Source organism: Geotrypetes seraphini, chromosome 1, assembly GCF_902459505.1.
Source record: "Geotrypetes seraphini chromosome 1, aGeoSer1.1, whole genome shotgun sequence".
Lineage (NCBI taxonomy): Eukaryota > Metazoa > Chordata > Amphibia > Gymnophiona > Dermophiidae > Geotrypetes > Geotrypetes seraphini.
The window spans coordinates 40935773-40958330 of record NC_047084.1 but is presented as its reverse complement, the minus strand read 5'-3'; the positions used below and the strand labels follow the sequence as shown (position 1 = coordinate 40958330).

The 22558-nt window shown below is 40.9% G+C and overlaps 1 protein-coding gene across 2 annotated transcripts in view; it reads left to right on the top strand.

Moving 5' to 3' along the window:
• The window catches only part of CWC27 (CWC27 spliceosome associated cyclophilin), a 320007-nt gene that overhangs the window by 61487 nt on the left and 235962 nt on the right, over positions 1-22558 (top strand). Inside the window, exons 7-9 of one of the 2 annotated variants that reach the window (XM_033930330.1) lie at positions 11206-11275; positions 13725-13804; positions 19159-19183. In XM_033930330.1, coding sequence (XP_033786221.1) covers positions 11206-11275; positions 13725-13804; positions 19159-19183 — 175 coding nt within the window. Of the gene's footprint in view, positions 1-11205; positions 11276-13724; positions 13805-19155; positions 19184-22558 lie in introns of both variants that reach the window. The other variant, XM_033930321.1, reaches the window with a different exon arrangement.

The window sequence follows — 22558 nt, the reverse complement described above, 5'->3', positions numbered from 1 at the left end:
GAACCAATAATTCAATAAATCCTGGTTATAATTTTAAAACCTTGCGCTGGTGTCATTTTGCATGTAGAATTATTTTCAAACCTGAAGCTTTCACAAATGGCGTCAATGCCCCATGCTCACTGTCTAATGCAGCAGTGCTGTGGCAATTGCGGGGTTAAGTGCCCACGTTTCAGCGCTGATTTTAAGGGAGGTGTGGGAAGCGTTTGCATTTTCTGCCGGCAGTGCCAGAGCTCGGGCCTGTCACCCTCACCTAAACGCTTCCCAGCACCTGACTGCACTCGCACACAGCAGCAGGGCCGTCGTCGAAGGGAGCACAAAACATGGCAGAAATTAAGAGTAATCAACGATTCCTCTTGCTTCTCACCTCAGAGTCCAGGCTCCCGGTTGATAACGAAAAGGCAGAGCAAGGAGACCACAATCACTGTAAGCATGAATTCGAGGCATTATAATAATAATAATAATAATAACAGTTTATATACTGCAGTACCATTAAGTTCTATGCGGTTTACAAAAGATTAATGAAGTACAAGTTGAGAGAAGTTAGGGATTGGTCAACAAGAGGGAGATGGGACAAGAGAAACCGTTTGAATAGGGGAAAGAGAGGAGCGGGTCAACTGTCCTAGGTATTTCAAGAACAGGTGAGTTTTGAGGTGCTTCCTGAATACCATTAGCGAGTAGGGTTGCCATGGAAACCCAGCCAGCATAACAAAAATGATGCAGTTGTAAGGGTCAGTGAAAGGGGGATCAGGAGCGACATGCACAGCAGGGGCTTAGAGGGCAAGAGAGCTGCAGTTGGAGAGACTGAGGAAGGGAGGAATGTTCAGATAAAGAAGAACTGAGACTGAAGAAGGAATTAAAAAAAGGAAGAGACACCTATAGGGAAACACAGGATCAGGAGCATACAGAGAAAACAGAGAGCATAGAGGTTTGCAGGAATCGGGAGCATATAGAGAAAGGAGAGCAGAGACTCTTGCAAGAAGAGAAAAAGAGCAAAGAGACTGGGGATGAGAAAGAGCAGAGATGCTTGCAGGGGGAAAAAGCGAGGCAGTAATGTTACAGCTGGAGAGTGCAGAGTGAGGAAGAAAGCAGAGACAGCGCTACACAGAAAGAAAAAGACAGGCAGACATATATTCTAGCACCCATTAATGTAACGGGCTTAACGACTAGTTTTATAATAAATTACTAAACTACCTTACTGGCTTATTTGAGGTAATGTTTGAGGAAAGGACTTTTTACTTTCTTTAAGACACCTATCTTGTCATTGATTTTAGTGCTTTTTAAAAGCTCCACTTTTATAGTGTTTTAAGATGTGAAGTTGAATAAATTGGCAAAATGTACTCCCCCTTGCCCTATATGTTATATATGGTTTGTCACAGTTCAAACAGTTTGGTAAGGAAATGAGTAGTATAACCTTTTAGAAAATCCTTCTAAATCAGAGGTTTTCAACCCAGTTCTTCCCTCCCCCATGAACTTACCCAGCTTTAAATGGAATATTGGTAGGAGGGATACCCACTCCCTTCTGCCGCTGGGGCCATCTGAAACCCCCAACACCCCCACACAAACTTGTACATTATTGATGAATAATCCAGTAGGAGGGATGCCTACTCTCTCCTGCTCGGCAGGCCCACCTCTTCAAAACGGTAGGCCCTCCCCTTCTTGGTGCATCCTGGGATGCACTAAGAGGGACCTAAGAACCCAGTAGTGGCGGCAGCAGGAGGGATTAGGCATTCTTTCTGCTGATCTTGTACAGGATGTTGGGGGGGGAGGGTCCGGGCCTGCAGCGGGCGAAGGGGGGGGATGTTGATGGAAGGGGGGACTCTTCTTTCTGCTGTTCTCCCCTGCCGGTTAATCAGCTGAACCAGCAGGACTTGGGGAGACCTGTGGCTCAGCTGATAGGGCAGGGTGAGCAGCTTTGACAGGAAGTGAAGAGCTGTGTTTAATGATTGCTCTTCTGAGCAGTTCCTCCTGCTCTTTACTGGCGATTCTCCACACAAATAGCGTGCATATCATTTGCATGTTATTATGCTGAAAATCGCCCCATAAAATAATCGTTACTCCCACCGTGGTCTGAGTTACACCTCCCTGAAAGCTCCTTTCGAATTTACTTGTCTGCAAGATCTTAACCTGCTTAGAACATGCTGAAGAGGAGAGGACGAAGCACTGGTGGAGCCTCACAGCGCTCCAGGACAGCCGTCTTCGGCAATATTGAGGAGCTTGTGAGGAGAATGCAGGAAACGCCGATATCATCGGGGAGTTCCCTGCAGGAGTCGCGCAGTGGTGGCAAATCTGTGCCGTTCCTCCATTAGGGCTGGAGACATCGCTAAGCCCCGATGTGAGAGCACTCCCCAACGCCCTCATGTCCACCAGTTCCCCGCGAGTGGAGGTACTTCCGGATATTGGAGTTCACCTCCTCCCCGAAGGCTAAAGAGATCGAGGGGGAACTGTGCTGCCGGGGTCCTTGCTGTTGCAGGGAAATCCGAACGTGGAGACAGGAGGAAGCGGAGGGGGAAGCAAGAGCCCAACAGGACGTTCGAAGAGATAGGTTGCCAGTGGGTGAACTAAGTAACTTAATTTACACTCTTTTCAAATAGAGAAGCCCCGGGAGGTAACATTGGACTCCCTGTGGGATCTTGTGGCTAATCTGGCAAAAATCTATAAATCCCAATTACAACAATTGGAAAATAAATTTAATGATTATGAGACTGAGATTAAAACCTGAAGATTGGAATTGAGGACTCTTAAGACCTCAATACAGAATGTTTACCAAGTATTAAAGGTTTCTAAACAAATTACCATGACATTAATTAAAGATAATACTTAACCTTAAGAAGGAAGATGGAGGCAATGGAAAATTTTTCCCGGAAATAATAATCATTAGACTGATTATACTTTCCCAGGGTGCCTAAGATAGCCCCTAGAGAAGATGATGAAACGCTATATGTTGGAAATATTGGAGCTTTCTGAAGAAACACTGCCTCCATTTACACAGGTTTATTACCTTCCAAATAAGACACAGGATTCAACAACCAACAACAGAATTTGGGACATGACTTTAATGAACATGTCTAATATTTTGGAAACATCTGATAAAGAATTAGTGGCTCCAGCAACTTTACTTTAACAGTAGCTCTCGCACCAGATAAAAACTGGTTGCTGAGACTTTTCTTTAAAAATAAACAAAAATAATTTTTAGGATTGTAAGATACAGATGTTTCCAGACTTGGCCAAGGGAGACCCAGCGAAAGAGACGTGAATTTTTGTTAAGGAAACCTGGTGTTATAGCTCCTAGGGGCTACATTTTACTTGCGACATCCATGTAAATGTGTAATTAATTATCGTTCACATAAAATTTGTTTTTCTTTGAGCCATCTCAACTGACAACCTTTCTCTCAACTTCATGTTTGGAGAAAGATTGAACATAAGCGTTAATTTAAGAAAGGGTGTATCAACCTCAGTCAACTAGTTATTATCTTTGTAATTTAATTTTCCTTTATTATTATTCGCCTATCATCCACCTTGGATCCCTTTTGAGGACTTGAGTTGAGATTTAAGCTTATCTAATCTAATCTAATCCTTAGTTTATATTTGATGTTCGATGTTTATTATAATGTCTATTCATTTATTTTCTTTTTCTGTACAAGTTATGCTTGATTATATTGAAAAATTCAATAAATATATATATACAATAGTTATGTCCCACTATGGGGCACTACGTGAACTCGCTGGATTTTACCAGTGAGTTTTGAGAAATCTGTCTAAGTGACTTGTCCAGGGTCGTCAGGAGCAGGCTGGGATCAAACTTACAATCTCATGGTGCTGAGGCAACAGTTCCCATTGCTAGGTCACACCTATACCTAATTCATTGTATTTATTTTTATATTTGATCTTTTTATTACTGTTATGCTGTTAACAGAATTGTAAGTTTTATTTTGAATTATACCTGCTGTACACTGCCTTGGGGTGAATCTCTTCATAAAGGAGATTAATAAATAAATAAATGTATGGCTGAGTAAAGCAGGAAGCCTATCTGACCTACGCTGAAGCTCTTTTCTGCTCCCTACTATTTAGTCCATTGGTCAAATATTCCTTAGCTAATAGCTGCAGAGGAGATAGGACTAGTAGTTTAGGAGCTTAGGAGACACCAACCTTTCCCCTGAAGTCTATTAACTGGCTAAGGAAATCTAACCAATAGGCTACAGAGGGAGGGGAGAGCAGTAGCTGAGGAGACACAGACTTTTCCCCTAGAGCTCTATATCCCTAAGATTTCAGATCTGATGGCTGGGTAGTGCTTGAAAGAATATTGGGGGTGCCCTAGCATCCACAGAGCTGGTGCCTGTGCCTACAGGCTTCAGTCTTGGAAGATGAAGACCATGGTCAGAGGACACTCCTTCAGTTATGAGTAGTAAGTGGCCCCTTAAGGAACTCCTCCCCCTGATAAAAGAAAACATCGATAAGCATTTGGAAAGAAACAAACTTCTGATACCAAGCCAACATGGTTTCTGCAGGGGGAGATCGTGCTTAACTAACTTATTGCACTTCTTCGAAGGAATCAACTAACGGATGGACAAAGGAGACCCCATAGACATCATATATCTTGATTTTCAAAAAGCCTTTGACAAGGTGCCTCACGAGCGTCTACTCCGGAAACTGAAGAACCATGGGGTGGACGGAGACGTACATAGATGGATCAGAAACTGGTTGGCGGGTAGAAAACAGAGGGTAGGGGTGAAGGGCCTGTTGGGCCGCCGCGTGAGCGGACTGCTGGGCACGATGGACCTCGGGTCTGACCCAGCGGAGGCATTGCTTATGTTCTTATGTTCCCTCCATTTCCTCTTCTGTTTACCTTATCTCCCCCAACACACACACAATTTTCTCCTCTGCATACATTTTAGCTGTGATTTTTTTCAGGCTTTTGAGTGTTGCTGTTCTGTTGTCATCCTGCTAGACCATTCCAGATGAGTGACATCACCTTCAGTATAAGGAGTGGTGCAGCCCTGGAGCTTGTTGGTATTTCTCTGCCTCTGGTAGACTATGCAGGATGGTTTGGTGCAGCAGGATGTTGAGAAGAAGGCTATGGCATATCACCTCATGGTTTGAGTTTCCTAAAAAAATGGAACCTACTCTCAAGCTTGGTCCAATCCCTGAGGAGTGCCACAGGGCTCCCCACTCCCCCCTCACTTTTCAATATCTACATGGCTTCACTGGAAAATATGCTATCTGATATAAAACTGAAATCGTACATATATGCGGATGATATAACAATTATTATTCCCATAACTTCATTGACCCAAGGGACAGAACAATTCATCTCATCCATTCTTACCAAGGTAGAACATTAGACTATGCACTCCAAACTAAAACTGAATCCCGAAAAAACCAAGATCTTTTTGGCAAGTCCCAATAACAAGATCGTGAACACCTCCTTGAGACTAAATGGATCAGATTACCCAATTAATCCCACAACCAAAATCTTTAGCGTCACCCTGGACTGAAGCCTGACGTTTGACGATCACACTAATGCTCAAGTCAGAAAATGCTTTCTCACTCTATGGAAACTTCGTACCATTAAATAATACTTTGATTTATTTTCCTTTCGACTGCTGGTTCAATCCCTGATCTTAAGTACCTTAGACTCTCTCAAGAAAACCATCAAATGACTGAGAGTCATCCAAAATGTTGCAGTCCGTCTCATTTATGGCCTCAAGAAATCAGACCATGTAAGCCCATATTACAAAAAACTACACTGGCTGCCTGTGGAAGCAAGGGTCATTTTTAAGTTTTCTTGCCTTTGCTTCAAAACCATGACAGGTTTATCCCCATCCTATCTGTCTCACCAATTTGAATTCCCAGGCACAACTAATACACGCAGTACCTACTTATTCACTTTTCCATCCCTAAAGGGTTGCACCTACAAGAGATACCTCGATAGAACACTATCATTCCAAGCAGGCAAATGGAGCAAATGTTTAACCAACTTCATCTCAAATGCACTTTTGTACCAAAAGTTTAGGAAGTCAATAAAAACTTATCTCTTTGACAAATTTCTCTGACCCCCACTTCAACCTGATGTACCTCAACCTGATATACTTCTAAAACACTTCCAGATAAACCTAACTAAACTTAACATGCCAATGTAATTTCGAAAGTTCTCTGTAATGTCACTATCTGTATACAGTCTCTTCCCTTGTAAACCGCTTAGAACTGTTTGTGGCATGGCGGTATATAAAAATAAAGTTATTATTATTATTATTGGCTGGAGACAGCTCTTGGGAGTTGGTTCACGGGCCTGATTGAACGGAGACTAGGGAAGCTAAACTAGAACATAGGGCGAGGTCTGCAGCAGTCAAAACGGCAGTCAGGGAGGCCAAACTTCGAGTGGAAGAGACTGGAAAAGAACATGAAGAAAGGGGACAAATCCTTCTTCAGGTATATTAGTGATAGGAAAAAGAACACAGACGGGATAGTACGCCTTAGAAAACCAGATGGGAACTGCGCAGAATCAGATTCCGATAAAGCAGAACTACTGAATGAATACTTCTGCTCGGTCTTCACCTGCGAGGCACCGGGGCATGGTCCGCATTTGCAGGCAAGGCCCAGCGTGGAAGACCCGTTTCAGAATTTCGAGTTCACACCTGGCGACGTCTACTACGAACTGGCAAGACTCAAGGTGAACAAAGCCATGGGACCGGACAATCTACACCCCAGGGTGCTCAGTAAGCTGCGTGATGTCCTGACAGAACCGCTATCAGGACTCTTCAATCTCTCCCTAAGTTCGGGGAGAGTCCCCATAGACTGGAAAACAGCTAATGTCGTTCCACTGCACAAAAAGGGTTGCAGGGCAGAGGCTGCAAACTACAGACTGGTGAGTCTCACATCAATAGTATGCAAACTCATGGAAACACTAATCAAACGTAAATTAGATGCAATCTTGGATGAGGAGAATCTACGGGATCCCTGTCAACACGGGTTCACCAAGGGTAGGTCCTGCCAATCCAATCTCATCAGCTTCTTTGACTGGGTAACAAAACAGTTAGACTTGGGAGAATCCGTAGACGTCGTATACCTAGACTTCAGCAAAGCTTTCGATAGTGTCCGGCATCGCAGGCTGTTGAGCAAGATGAAATCAATGGGGCTGGGAGAAACACTAACTACATGGGTCAATGACTGGCTGAGTGGTAGACTTCAGAGGGTGGTAGTTAACGATACTGTCTCTAAAACATCGGAGGTGACCAGTGGAGTACCGCAGGGCTCAGTCTTGGGCCCGCTCCTTTTCAACATATTCATAGGGGACCTAACTCAGGGGCTTCAAGGTAAGATAACGTTATTCGCTGACGACGCCAAACTATGCAATATAGTGAGAGACGGCAATTCACCCGATAGTATGACACAGGACCTACATTTGTTGGAGCTTTGGTCCTCGACCTGGCAGCTGGGCTTCAACGCTAAAAAATGCAAGATCATGCACCTCGGCAGCAGAAATCCGTGCAGAACTTACACCTTGAATGGTGAAACCTTAGCTAGAACTTCAACAGAACGAGACTTGGGAGTGATCATCAGCGCAGACATGAAAACTGCTGATCATGTGGAGAAGGCTTCATCTAAGGCAAGACAGTTGTTAGGTTGCATCCGCAGGAGTTTCGTCAGCCGGAAGCCTGAAGTCATATTGCCATTATGCAGAACCATGGTGAGACCTCATTTGGAATACTGTGTTCAATTCTGGAGGCCACACTACCGAAAAGATGTGCTGAGAGTAGAGCCGGTGCTATGGATGGTCACCAGGATGGTCTTGGGGCTCAAGGATCTATCGTACGAGGAAAAGCTGAAAAATTAGCGGCTGTACTCACTCGAGGAACGTAGGGAGAGAGGAGACATGATCGAGACGTTTAAGTATATTACCGGCCGTATCGAGATGAAAGAAGAGATTCTTTTTCTCAAAGGACCCTCAGCCACAAGAGGGCATCCGCTCAACTCAGGGGCGAGAAATTTCATGGCGACACCAGGAAATATTTCTTCACCGAGAGAGTGGTTGATTCTTGGAACAAGCTCCCGGTGCAGGTGATCGAGGCAAACAGCGTGCAAGAATTTAAGAGCAAATGGGATGCCCATGTGGGATCCCTTAGAGGGTTAAGCTAAGGAAACCTGTCACCAGGAGTGGGATCCCTAGGATAGTAGACTTGGGGGTGGGTCAGTAGAGTGGGCAGACCTGATGGGCTATGGTCCTTATCTGCCATCATCTTCTATGTTTCTATGGCTTAAGCTCACTTTGAAAGTAGTCTTTAATAGTCATACCCTTGGTAAATAGGATTTATCTTATAAATGAGTTAGTGATCATGAAAAGATGATTTTAACTGTATCGGGTTTGACTTTGTTAAATTGTAAACCCAATGGTTGCCTTAAGTCAGGGGTGTCCAATGTCGGTCCTCGAGGGCCGCAGTCCAATCGGGTTTTCAGGATTTCCCCAATGAATATACATGAGGTCTATTTGCATGCACTGCTTTCATTGTATGCTAATAGATCTCATGCATATTCATTGGGGAAATCCTGAAAACCCGACTGGATTGCGGCCCTCGAGGACCGACATCGGACACCCCTGCCTTAAGTTGTCATAGCTTTGAATTAAGATACTGAGGAGCTAAAGGGAGTGTGTATTAGTGGAGTGAATTGAACTGTGAGCTGGTTTTCTCTGGCTTTATCTGTTGGGAAGGAAGCATAATACACTTGTCTGGTAGGATCCAAGGAAAGGAAATTAACAGGTAAATCCAAATTTCATCTTACTAAGGAGAGCTTTGCCTTATGAATACATTACATTACATTACATTAGGGATTTCTATTCCACCATTACCTTGTGGTTCAAGGCGGATTACAAATGGATTGTCCAGAGATTAGAAGTATTTAGAGAGTAGTTTGTACATTTCTTTGAGTTGTTAAGGATTACATCTGAGTTGTCATGATATTTGAAGTTTATATGTAGTAGTTGCAGGTGATGCAGGCGATGCTTGGGACATTTCTGATTGAATAGTCCTTCAAATATCTTGCACTTGAAAGGTAACTATCCCAGAAATCATATCTCATGCTTTTCTGGGTTCATTTTTTTCTTGTCTATTGTTTCTAAAATTCCATTTCCTGTAACCTACTTATCATGGTCCATTCACAAAGAAATTTCATCACATAACAACCCTTTTATTGAAATTTGTAATACTTATGTAGTAAAACAAATGAGGTAAAAAATAATCATTTGTCTTTAAATGCAAAATTTCCAGAATTTTCAGTTAGTGTACTGTATATACTAGTGCTGCCCGATTCAGGAAAAAATATTTTGATTCGATTCAGCCTATTGAATCGATTTTTCGATTCAATTCGATTTTCCTGCACAATTGGGTATTTTTTTTCCAAATATCCTGATGAGTTTATTTTATAGCGTCTTCACCCTCTTTGCCCTCTCCTACCTACACTGGTGCTGTGGTGTAAACAAAATAAACAAAAAAGACTTTTCCTCTCTCTGTTAAATCCTAGCTCAGCTTTGGCAGGATACAAATTTCAAATCTGACACATTATAATCGCAAAACAGAAAATAAAATTATTTTTTTTTTTACCTTTTGTTGTCTGGTCATTTTTCAAATCATGTTGGTCCCAGGCTCTGCAACAAACATTTTCTGATAATTTGCTTGCCAGGGTCTCTTGCCCATATCCACCATCTCTCCTTTTCTCAACTACTCTGTCATCCAGCATCTCTCCCTTCTTCCCCACCTGCTCTCCCTTTCTCTTTCTAACTACCCTCCTACCCAGTATCTCTATCCCCCCTACCATCTCTTGTGTCCGACTTCTCTTCCTTTCTGTTCCTTCCCTCCCTAAATCTCATTGTCCACCATCTCTCTCCCTCTCCTGTTTATAGATCCTTATTTCTTCTATCCTTCCCCATCACCCCTCTCCATGATCTCCCCCAAGTCCATCTCCACCATCCATCTTCCCCCTCTACCAAGTTCATTTCTCCCATCTATCTTTTCCCCATCTCTCCTCCAGTCCACCATCTCCCCTCTACCTCCATCTACCTTTTTTATTTTTTATTTTTTTTATGGTACACACAATATTTATTGTGGTGTAGCACAATTATTAAAGATTTTAGCCAGAAAAGAAAAAGGCTTTACACTATCTCTCTAAGGCATGTAAATGTGAGACCCATCGGAGTGCCTGGGACAAGGACATTTCCTCGTTAGGGATAGCCAGTGTGCCACTCTCCTGCCGCCACCTCACTGGAACTTCCCAATCCTCCCAACCTGTGACACCCCCTCTCCAGATCCCCCTATATCAGTAGACTTCCCCAAACCTGTAGACCCCCTGGCGCTCCTAAGCCTCCTCCACCATCACTACACCCCCGCACCTTTCCCAAAGAGAGTCTGGCAGGAGGGATGCATCTGGGAAGAGGTTTGCCGGTGGCGGTAGTGATCCACTCTTGCTACCACTCTTTGCGTCTTCTCTCCACTGCGGCCCGCCCTCAGTGAAAACTCCGTGTTTCTGATTGGGCAGCCGAATGGAGAGAAGACGCCTGGAGTAGTGGCAGGGTAGTGAATTGCATTCGCTACCGCCACTTTTGCATGGCCATGGAGGAGAGGAGAAATACTCGCGGCTGGGAAGGAGAGAGCCTTGCTGCTGCCGATCTGCACCAGAGTCCCGTTCGGGATTTCCCTCTGCCACAGGAATCCTTGCTTCGATGTAACTTCCGCTTCCGGTTTTGCAAAACCGGAAGTTACACCAGAAGCAAGGACTCTGGTGGCAGAGGGAAAGCCCGAACGGGTCTCTTGAAAGGGGGGCTGACGAATCGGTAAATCTGATTTTCTTAAAAAACAAACCGATTCGAATCGATTTGAATCGCGAATCGGGCAGCACTAGTATATACTGCTGTATGTGATGATAGTACAAGTCACCTCTTCGGGGAAAAATACTAAGCATACTGTAGATATTTTTTCTTTTACTAAGATAAATAAGTACCTTAGAATTTACTGATTAAAGTGAATTTATGTAGAAAAAGCAATGTGATCCTATAGCAATAGTGAACATGGTAACTTTGAAGTATCTAATTTCACCATATGAATTTAGAAAAGAGACAAAAAATAACCCCCCTGTAAGAATGATCTTACTGCTCTACATGTGGTCTTTAAGTCTTCTGTATCTTTACATTCAGTTAATCTGTCCATTTCTTTGGAATAGAAATTTTAGCTTGCTGTCATTTGGAGAGGAAGCAGAAGAGGAAGAAGTGGAAGTCATTAAAGCTAGTCAGGTACATTTTTCAATGCCTTTCCTATTAATGTATTCATTTTCAAAATATTTCTGGTTTGTCATTGTTTTTTAATAGGTTACTATGAAAAATTAATATATTAATGCTGTATACTCTTAGCAAAATTAAATGACCTTCCTTTATCCATGAATGTATAGTGTAGTGTTTTTTTTTTACTGTATATAGTGTAGCAGCAGATCTACCAAGGGGGTGGTGGTGCACTCGCTTTATTTGTGATACCAGTAGTAGATCATAATGGAGTGCAATCTCCATGGAGTGGCAGGTGTGGCTCTAGCCACCTTGTTAGGCATACTATTACTACTACTATTATTTCTTGTGCAAAAGGACTAGTTGTCTTGACCATCGGGTTTTAACCCACACTAGTTGTGAAGTTTGTAGAGCCCACTGATTGCTTCATGCTCTACCTCCCAAAACTCAGGCATGAGCTCCTCCCCTTCAGTCTTATTATCAACATAAGAACATAACAATAGCCTTACTGGGTCAGACCAAAGGTCCATCAAGCCCAGTAAGCCATTCTCACGATGGCCAGTCACTAGTACTTGGCCAAAACCCAAAGAGTAGCAACATTGCATGCTACCGATCTAGGGCAAGCAATGGCTTACTCCATGTCTTTTTCAATAACAGACTATGGACATTTCCTCCAGGAAATTGTCCAAACCCTTCTTAAAACCAGCTACACTATCCACTCTTATCACAACCTCCAGAGCTTAACTATTCTGAGTGAAAAAGTATTTCCTCCTATTGGTTTAAAAAAATATTTCCTTGTAACTTCATCAAGTGTCTTCTAGTCTTTGTAATTTTTGACAGAGTGAAAAATCAATCCACTTGTACCCATTCCACTCCATTCAGGATGTTATAGACTTAAATCATATCTCCCCTCAGCTGTCTCTTTTCAAAGCTGAAGAGCCCTAACCTTTTTAGTCTTTCTTCTAACGAGAGGAGTTCTATCCCCTTTATCATTTTGGTCGCTCTTCATTGAACCTTTTCTAGTGCTGCTATATCTTTCTTGAGATAAGGAGACCAGAACTGAACGCAGTTTCAGCAGAAATGGTTGCTCTCTAATCACAAAGATTATAATTCTGGGAGAATCAGAACTTTTTCTACAATTCTGTAGCATACAGAAATCATCACTATACTGTGGAGGCAGGAGCTGTCCCTTACTCCCAGACATCAGGCACATAATTTCCACATCCCAGCTTTCTCTCTTCATATTTGGGGTAGATTCAAGAAAGAACATCAAAATTTAGATGCCAGAATGATGTGTGCTAATCACAAATTCTATAATGGTAGTTCCACGTGGAACTGATGTTATAGAACAGTGTTTCTCAACTCAGACCTGGAATACCCCCTTGCCAGTCAGGTTTTCAGGATAGCTACAATGAATATGCATAAACTTGATTTGCATATGCTGCCTCCATTATATGCAAATTTCTTTCATGCATATTCATTGTGGCTATTCTGAAAACCTGACTGGCAAGGGGGTACTCCAGGACTGAGTTGAGAAACACTGTTATAGAATATTAGTTTGTCTGCAGTTTTTTGCCTATTTCTAGGTTTTAGCACCTGTGCCATATTGAAGGCTGGTATATTGCTGGTATAAGTGTTCACGCCTAATTGTTGGCAGTTAGATATGTATCTCCTTATATTTTATAACCTTTGCACCTAAATCCTAGTCACACCCTGCCTGTCCATGTCCCCTTAGAAGTTTTACATGATGGAATCAGTGTGTGCAAATTCTAGCATTCAAATACTAATTGGTGCCAATTAATACCAATTTAAGCCAATAATTGGCTAACTATAATTATCTGCCCTTACTCTATAATTTGTGCATGCAAATTTGTGTGTTAGGTTTAAATTTGGGCATATAAGTTTATAGAATCTGAGGGATTACCTTTGTTCACAGCAATGACACAAAACTGGATATTGCTTACAATTATACAGAATCCCATTCCATTCTTTTTATTTGGTAGTTTTATACAGAGCCGAGGGTCATCTTTCTGCTTGGGAAGGCAAAATATAACAAGATCTCTAACTGACCTCATTCCACTATCTAGAATCTATTCACAATAGTGATCACTAAACCATACTACAAAATGATTGTACAAGCAAAATTGTTTTAAGCTCCTTCTTGAACTGGGGAAAAAGAATAATTTTCTGACAAAATGCTAGTAACTCTAGTTTAATTGAATGGAAATAAGGAACCTCAAGTAAGTCCTGACTACAAGAGCACAATGCTCTGACAGATCGATAAAGGTGTAAACTTGAAACAATAATGGGTGAGATCATTTTATGAAGTGCTTTAAACAACACAGATAAATCTTAAATTTTATTTTCTGTTAGAACGGTAGCCAATGAAAGTTTTTCAAACTAGGTGTAATACGAGTGTATGTAGGCATTCCAACTAATATTTTGGTTATCATTGTTTTTACAGAGCATGAAGGGGAAAAGTAAAAGCAGTCATGATTTGTTGAAGGATGATCCACATCTGAGCTCAGTTCCAGCTATTGATAGGTTAGCATGGTATATGCATGCATACTTGGCAGAATATTTAAAATGTAGGCTAACTTGTTAGTTGATTTATAGTTCCCTGAGTTTTTCACTAAAGATTCTACTGAACTCAGGCCAGAATTCTCAAAAAAACACATTAAAAAGTGACAGTCTGCTAGCGAATTTAAAAAAGCAAATCATTCTTCAAAAAATGCTCATGTAAATGATGTTGGCGGAAAGTAGCGAAGACATTCTAAATTTGCATTTGCTGGTGATAGCGAAGGGCACATGCGTGAAAAAAACACAACAGCGAGAGAGATGTTCAATCTCTCCCGCTGCCAACCAACAAACCCCCCTCCCCCTTGCAGCGGGAAAGATGCCCACTCTCTCCTGCCACAAACAAACCCCCTTTCAGCGGCGGCAACCCCAATGCTCACCTTGATGTTCTTCATCTCCAAGACCTGATATCGAGGATTATGATTCTGATTTGTCTCATCGCTCTTCTTCTTATTATTCAGAATTATCTGCAGAATCTTATAACATACCTTCAGATCCATCTCTTCCACCTCCTCGTAAAAGGTCCCTACCAGAAAGTCTATCCTTCACTAAATTTATCAGACAGATGGGGCAAGCACTTCCCATAAATATGGAATCAGAAACAGAACCTTGAGCAGAGCTAATGGTTGCTATAGACCAGTGGTTCCCAACCCTATCCTGGAGGACCACCAGCCAGTCGGGTTTTTGGGATAGTCCTAATGAATATGCATGGGAAAGTTTTTGCATATAATGTAGAATGAAAGTCATGCAAATCTACCTCATGCATATTCACTAGGGTTATCTTGAAAATCTGACTGGCTGGTAGTCCTCCAGGAAAGAGTTGAGAACAACTGCTCTAGACTACAAAGAGTGGCCTAAGGACTATATAAAGGTACTGCTCCACAATCTGAGAGGCTTTATTTAAGAACTGAGAAGCACCACTTGTCCCAGTAGTTCCACACAAGTTAGATACCTTGTATAGGATCTAATTTTGCCCAGGCTTTGACAGGTTGCAATTGCAACACCAGTCCTTAGTCATGGAGTCTGCATTAAAAAAAAAAAAACAACAGTTCTAGAATGTATGCAAGCACTCCACCAGGAAGAGAAGGCAGATGTCTCGATAAGTTTGGGTGCAGAGTATTCCAGGGTTCTATGCTAGCCAACAGAATACTGAACTACAATTTTTATATGACATTTTACATGAAATCTCTCATCTAGAAAATGTTTCTTTATGAGCAATACATAATATCAGAGTATCTGAACTCCTACTACCATCTCTCAAATGACCTACTAGAGACAAGATAATACATGGTGTATTCCACTTTTGATGTAGTCTCTCACACATCAGCAGTGTCCATTGTCATGCATAGGCAAGCATGGCTTAGAATCTCTGACCTTAATGCCAACGTACAAGATCGCTTCTCCAATATTACCTGCATAAGAGACGATTTATTTGGAGACCGTATAGAGGAGGGAACACAAAAGATTAAAAAACATGAGGCTTGCATAAGCATCTTATCCTTTTCCAAGTCAACCTGGGCTCAAGCGCCCAGGAAATTTTCCAACACATCCAGACGTTCTACTTTATTATACAAAGTGTAGATATAGCCAACCTTACACATCCTCTTGAGCTCCCACTCAGATGTCCCAGGCAACAAAGAACACAAAAGACTCGGTCACAACTGCAGTTCAAATAAGTCTTTTTTACGTTGTACTAGAGAGCCTAGCTAATGTTTCCCAACTTTTTTCTCAGACTTTCCCCATGGGTAGTTGACTCATTTTTATCATTGACTGTTTCTGAAAACTTCAGATCACTGGATCTTTCAAGTGGTGAGACAGGGTTATGTTTACAGAAAAGAGCTCCACACCATCCTCCAAGAGAGTTGTGTTTTAGTTCATTTTTATTACACAGGAAGTTAGAAAACTTTAGATTAGGTAACAACTTAAGGATCCTTTTACTAAGCTGCACTAGTAATGGGCTTAGTGTGTCCTAACATGGGACTTTCTTGTGTGCTATGTCCATTTTTAGTACAGTCATAAATTTGATCTTTTTCAATTATTTCTCTTTCTGTCTGTTAGTATTAAATTAACATGTTTAGTCAGCATTATTGTTAGTATGCTCCAGCCTAAAATTCCACACTCTCCTCATGCAATGGATATAAACCATGCTCACAGATGACCTTTTCCCACAAGACCTCTCCAAAATCATCGTCATCCGATCTTAAAAGACCCAAAAGGAGCAACAGATCAACCATCCAACTACAGACCTATAGCCTCAATTCCACTATATGTCAAGCTAATGGAAGGCATTGTAGCTAAACTCCTCACAACTACCTAGAAAACCACAACTTGCTCCACCCTACACAGTCTGGATTCAGAACTAACTTCAGCACTGAGACACTACTAGGCTCCCTTCTGGACACAGCTAGACAACACCTCAGCACAGGCAAAAGAAATGCTGATTATATAACTAGATCTCATCGCAGCATTTGACCTGGTAGACCACGACATCCTGCTACAAATACTAGATACAATAGGAATCGCAGGCAAAGTACACACATGGTTTCAAGGATTCCTACAATCCAGGACCTACAGAGTAAAGACAAACAATGAAAAATCAGAACCATGGTCCAACCACTGTGGCGTACCCCAAGAATCGCCATTATCCCCAACACTTTTCAATCTCTGTATTGCATCCCTTGGCACCTGCCTAGACAAAATAGGCTTAACCTCCTATAGCTATGCAGACGACATCACCATTCTCCTTCCTTTTGATCAGCCAACACCCACCATGACAGACACACTACACAGAACTCTAGAAACAGTGGCAACATGGATGAAAGACCACAAACTAAAACTGAACCCAGACAAAACAAAATTCATACTTCTCGAAAAAAAATAAAACCCCAACCATAACAAACCTAGTAATAAACTCAATCACATACCCCATTCAACCCACTCTAAAACTTCTGGGAATGATGATAGACAGAAGCTGCACCATGCAACCATAAATCAACAAAACAATACAGAAATCATTCGCAGTCGTGAGAAACCTAAGGTAAATTCGAAAATTCTTCGACAGAAAACAATTCCAGCTCATGGTCCAGTCCCTAGTCCTAGGTCTCCTTGACTACTGCAATATCCTCTATCTCCCCTGCCCCGCAACAATGATAAAACAACTACAAAGAGTACAAAACACAGCTCTGAGACTAATTTATTCAATAAGAAGACACAACCACATCACCAAAGCATACCTTGACTCACACTGGCTCCCAATTCAAGCAAGAATACTATTTAAATTCTACTGTCTACTATTTAAATCCATAAATGGTGGCAGCCCAGCCTACTTGAACAACAGCCTAATCCAAACTACCACAACCAGACACAGGAGAACCCAGACACCATTCACATACCCTCCAATCAGAGACATCAAACGGAAAAAACTGTACGATGGCCTTCTAGCCACACAGGCAGAAAAACTAGACCACCAACTCTCTAATCTACTAATCACGACCCCAGACTTCAAAACTTTCAGAAAATAAAAACCTTGCTATTCAAGAAATCCATGAAGACTAACTAACACCGAATGAAACATTTCAATCCTCTGAAGCAACCCGCTCTACTCTGTAACACCTCTGGACATGTCCAGAAATCCTCTTCTGTAATCCGCCTTGAACGCAAGGTAATGGCAGAATAAAAATCACTAATGTAATGTAATTCTCATTCTCCACCAATGATATGAAAACATGGTAATCTAAATGAACATTATAAATTAGATGTAAAAGTTGATCAAAATTAGATTCATTAGCACCCTGAGGTCTTGACAGACTAGTATAATCTCTAGATTAGAGTTCAGACCAATATGGGTTATTGGAATCCGTTGCCGGAGAATATGGTGAAAGCAGTAAGTTTAAAAAAGGTTTGGATAATTGGTACTTAGGCGTCCAAAGGATATAGACGCAGCCACAATTTCATGGACGCCCATGTTTAAAACTTGCGCCTAACTCAGTAAGTGTGGGTGTGGAATGTGCATGGTTAGGGCAATGACTCAATTTGGGCGTCCTTTGATTCATTTACATAACACTAAGCGACCTAGGGCATCCATATGATGCCTATATTGTAGACGAATGAAAACCAGGTCTACTTTTGAGCTTAGTTTGGGCTTCAAATAGATCTGAGTTCTATGGACGGAACTTAGGCACTCTTTGGACGTTCTTCTGGAATTTAGGCACAGTTTAGATGTCCTTAATGCGATCTGCTAAATTGCTCTCTGGGTTTTTATTTTAGCTTTATTAAGCTCAAAATACATTTAATAAGGCACCATATAAACGGGGCACATCAAAACAGATATATTGCATGCAAAACCTATTTTTGCGGACAAACAGCAATGTTATTTGCTAATTAGAGGAAAAGATCCATTAATTGAAGCACAGCACATGAAAAACATAGCTTTAGTTTTCTTACTAAAAAGCTATCCTTTTTTTCTGACTAAACAGTGCTCCAATCAGCTCATTCTTGAAAGCAAAGAAAGCACATGACAAAACATATATAGATTGCATACATAACTTCATTTGCAAAAGTTTAAAAACATTGCAAATGGAGGTTTGCAGCTGCACAATAGTGACCTCATAATGAGATCATCAAGGTGCACCTGCAAGGTAGAATGCCACAATTAAAATATGTGCTGGGATTTGAACCCATGACATATGGCTTTTACTTATTGAGCTATAGCAGTTTCTAGTCAGGTGTCTCTGACTGCCCTGTGATATGATAACTTAGAAGGTCAGGTCTAGCTGAAGCCTAAACTGTGCTCAAAAGTAGACTTCCTTACAATGCCTATAAGACCCAGTTTTACAATTGCTATGCAGCTTACTAGCTTACTCTGTAGCACACTGGTTAAACCTATATCCTTCTTTCCTAATGTTTCTGATTCGAATCCCAGTCAATCTGTCTGACGGAAGAGAAATAAATAAAAGCATTAAACAGATCCAACTCCTAGTATTACAATTATAATGAAAAACAGCATAAAATCACCATTCTAAAAACATTATAATAATAAAATATTATAACATTAAGGACATTGTTTGGACGTCTAAATCTCACCTAAAACCTGATTCTCTAAAGGACACCTAAAAAGTTAGACGCCTAATCAGTGCTGAGCGCGATTCTACAAGGATGCCTATCTTAGGCACGTAAACGGAGTCTAACTTTAGACACATTTTGCAGAATCAGGGCCTCAGAGCTTTTCACTTTGATGCATGATTACATGTATTTTTCTCTTGATTATCAGTGTATTATTTAAAAGCTCCTGTTTTATACTGGATTCTTTTTTCTTATAGCAGCAATGTTAAAGAGGAATCAGATGAGGTGAGTAAGTTTTTAACTGTTGATGCTTTCCAATTTTATTGTAATATTTAAATACTTTTTTCTTTTAAATAGTATTATCCGTGCACAAATCTCAACATTATCTTTTGTATAGTATCTTGATGAATTCTAGTCTATTTTTGTACAATCCCACTCTATTCCTAGACTATTGGGTTATTTTCACATACTAGCCGGAGCTTGTAGGAAACCTCGTAATACAGAGTCATGAGCTCCTCTCCTCTTACCTCAGGACAGGCCCCCCAGGAAATCAGTTTCTTTCCTACAAGCCAGATGGTAGGAGATCGTCTTTACTTCTCATGTTTATTTTCTTTGAATTCAGTCCTTACCATTGCGTTTTCAGCCCATGTGCTGCAGAGGTTCCCCGCGGGGACAGCTCTGACTGTAGGAGATCACAGACTTGACGCTAAGTTTGCTTCCAGGGGGTTGGTTGCAGGGCAGTGCTCCCTCTGGACAGCCTGCACTTCAGGTCGGGGCCTGGGGCCTGTGGACTGTTGGGAGCTTGCTCACCCCAGATTCATCTGCTAGTGGGTTGAGCGTAGGCTGCGTGGTGGTTTTCTGAGGATCAGGGCCAACTGCATTTACTCTGCCAGGCATGAACACAAGGTGTCCCAGAGTAGCAGAGGTCCCTGGCCGGGGGTAGGGGCAGTCAAAAGATCAGCAGTCCAGTTTGCTTGCTTGTTGAGGCAGAGGATCTCCTTGTAAGCAGTTCAGCTTCTCTATGCAGTTCCAGGCAGCACATTTCACAGTGAGTACAAGGTTGACAGCCTGAATCAGCAATTTATTTTTTTTTTTTTGGGGGGGGTGTCTTCAAAAGGGTGTTTAAGTTGGTTTGGGAGTGTGCCCTAGCTGCTCCCCCACCCCTAAAATTGCCATTTTTTTAAGGGTTTGTATGCTTTTCCTGGGCTAATTTCATCTATAAATAGCACCCACGGCAGCCATCTTGGATTTTCACAATATTTTTTAAAAGTTATTTTTAGCCTCTGCAAGCTTCATTTTTGCAAGAAACTGCCAAGATAAGACTCTGCATGGCTGGATTTGGTTGGCACTTGTCCCATTTCATTTTGTATTAATAAAAAAGTCGAACAAAAATTTTAAATCCAATATAATTTTTCTTCAATAAAATCTTTGGAAGACTGCTACATGCATTGATCACCCTTTGATTTGATTTGATGATTTTTGAATTCTTTTTATTGAGATTATTGTCTCTTCTTTGACATTTCTTTGATGTTTTGCCTTTATATGTAATACAAACAAGTTAATTTAATCATGTGTTTTTAATGAGAATAACTAATGGGCAGACTGGATGGACTGATCAGGTCTTTATCTGCCATCATTTACTATGTTACTATTCCCCCCTTATACAAAACCGTAGTACAGTTTTTAGCGCCAGCCGCAGCGGTAACAACTTTGACACTCATAAGAATTCTATGAGCGTCAGAGCTGTTACTGCTTTGTTCGGCACTAAAAACTGCACTACTATTTTGTAAAAGGGAGGGTATGTTACTATTGCATCTCTGAAACGTATGCAGTTTATATGAAAGGGTGGTAACAAAAACATTCAATACAGTTGTAACGAGAACATTGAAAGACTAATTCATCGTTTATTTTATTTTTATTTTTTTATTCCTTTTTTCATACTACAGCAAGTGTATCATAAAAAATTATACGATCTCATAAAATATACACTTGATTTTCTTACATGTATCATTGTAAATACAATATATCATTCTAAATTCATATACAATGATATCTGAAAATGTATGTATTATATAGTATGTATAACAATTGTTAGTAAAATTTAAAGCCCTCCCCTCCCCTCCCACTACAAATTATAATTATAATAAAGATATTGACAAATACATATATATTATGAGATAAAAAACATAAAATTATACCCACCCACCTCCCCTCCTAACAGATATTTTATTATGGGAAAATGGTATCATTCATTACAGAATTCTGCTAATGGTCCCCAGATCTTCTGAAATTTACCAAAATAACCTCTCTGTGTTGCTAATGCACGCTCCATTTTATATATATGGCATACGGAATTCCACCAGAAGTTATAATCTAGCCTATCATAATTTTTCCAATTGTATGTTATTTGTTGTACTGCTACCCCAGTCAATATAAATAAAAGTTTGTTATTATTTGAAGAAATTTGACTCTGCTCTCATTGCTGTGCCGAATAAAATAGTATCATAAGTCAAAGCTACTGGATTATCCAACATCCTATTTATTTGCGGCCAAATTGACTTCCAAAATAATAATATGAATGGACAATAGAATAAAAGATGATCTAATGTCCCAGCCTCAAGATGACAATTCATCGTTTATTAAATGAGAGAGGAGAGAAAGAAGGTGAAAATATAGCAACATCCTACATTGAGGTTAAATATATATTCTGTAGTAGAATAGAGTCATTGTTTACAGCAGAAATCATAAAGGAGAGATTGTTGTATTTCTTCATATTTACATATTGTACAAAGCAGAGTCCAGAAATCGTAAAAATTTAGTGTTCTCTCTCCAGTTTTATACAATCAGGTGGTGGGCTTCCGGTGATGTTGTCAGGCTGCATAGAGTTAGAGCTCAGGCCTGAGAAAGTTTAAAAGCCTATCATCCAAGGCAAATCCTGCTTTCTATAATAAGATTTTCATATTAGGAGTTTGAAGAATTTCAACCAGATCCTGAACTATGCCAGCAAAAAATAAAGCAATTAATGAAGCAATTAAAAGCTTGTACCGGAGGTCAGATAAAAGCATCCTATGCCATGTGCGTGGGGAATCCCACATGGCTGCTCGAGAGGTCTCAGTGCGGAGTGCATCGCCTAGCACTCGGAATCAGGAGGCATCGGCTCTGGTAATGAAACCTGATTTACAGCGGTGGGCAGTTGATATTAAGAGCAAGTTTGCCATGGTAAAATGTGAAATTAAAGATGCAGTGCAAGAAATTAAGCAAGATTTTGCTGACCTATTGGGCAGGATGGAGGAGACTGAACAGCAGAGTGGAAACCAAGAGGACACAATGAAGGAGTTGCAGAATATTACTACCAACATGCATCAGGAAATGTTCTGTCATTTTCTTCTATACACTTCCCCTCAGCCACTCTACTTTTCATCAATTTTTTGCTTCTTGTTGTTTCTGCTTTCCCCCTTGTAGTGCCCGTTTAGCTTTGTCCTTTTTTTTTTTTTTTTTTTTTTGCCACAGCTGTTTAGTCAAGTTGACGTCAGCCTATTACATCATGTGATCTTTTCTGTGGCGTTCTTTCGGATTGCCACTATTGCTAGACTTCCTGTGTTGACTGCATTCTATTTTTATGCAAGTTCAACCCATTTTTTACCCGCCTCTTTTTAGCTT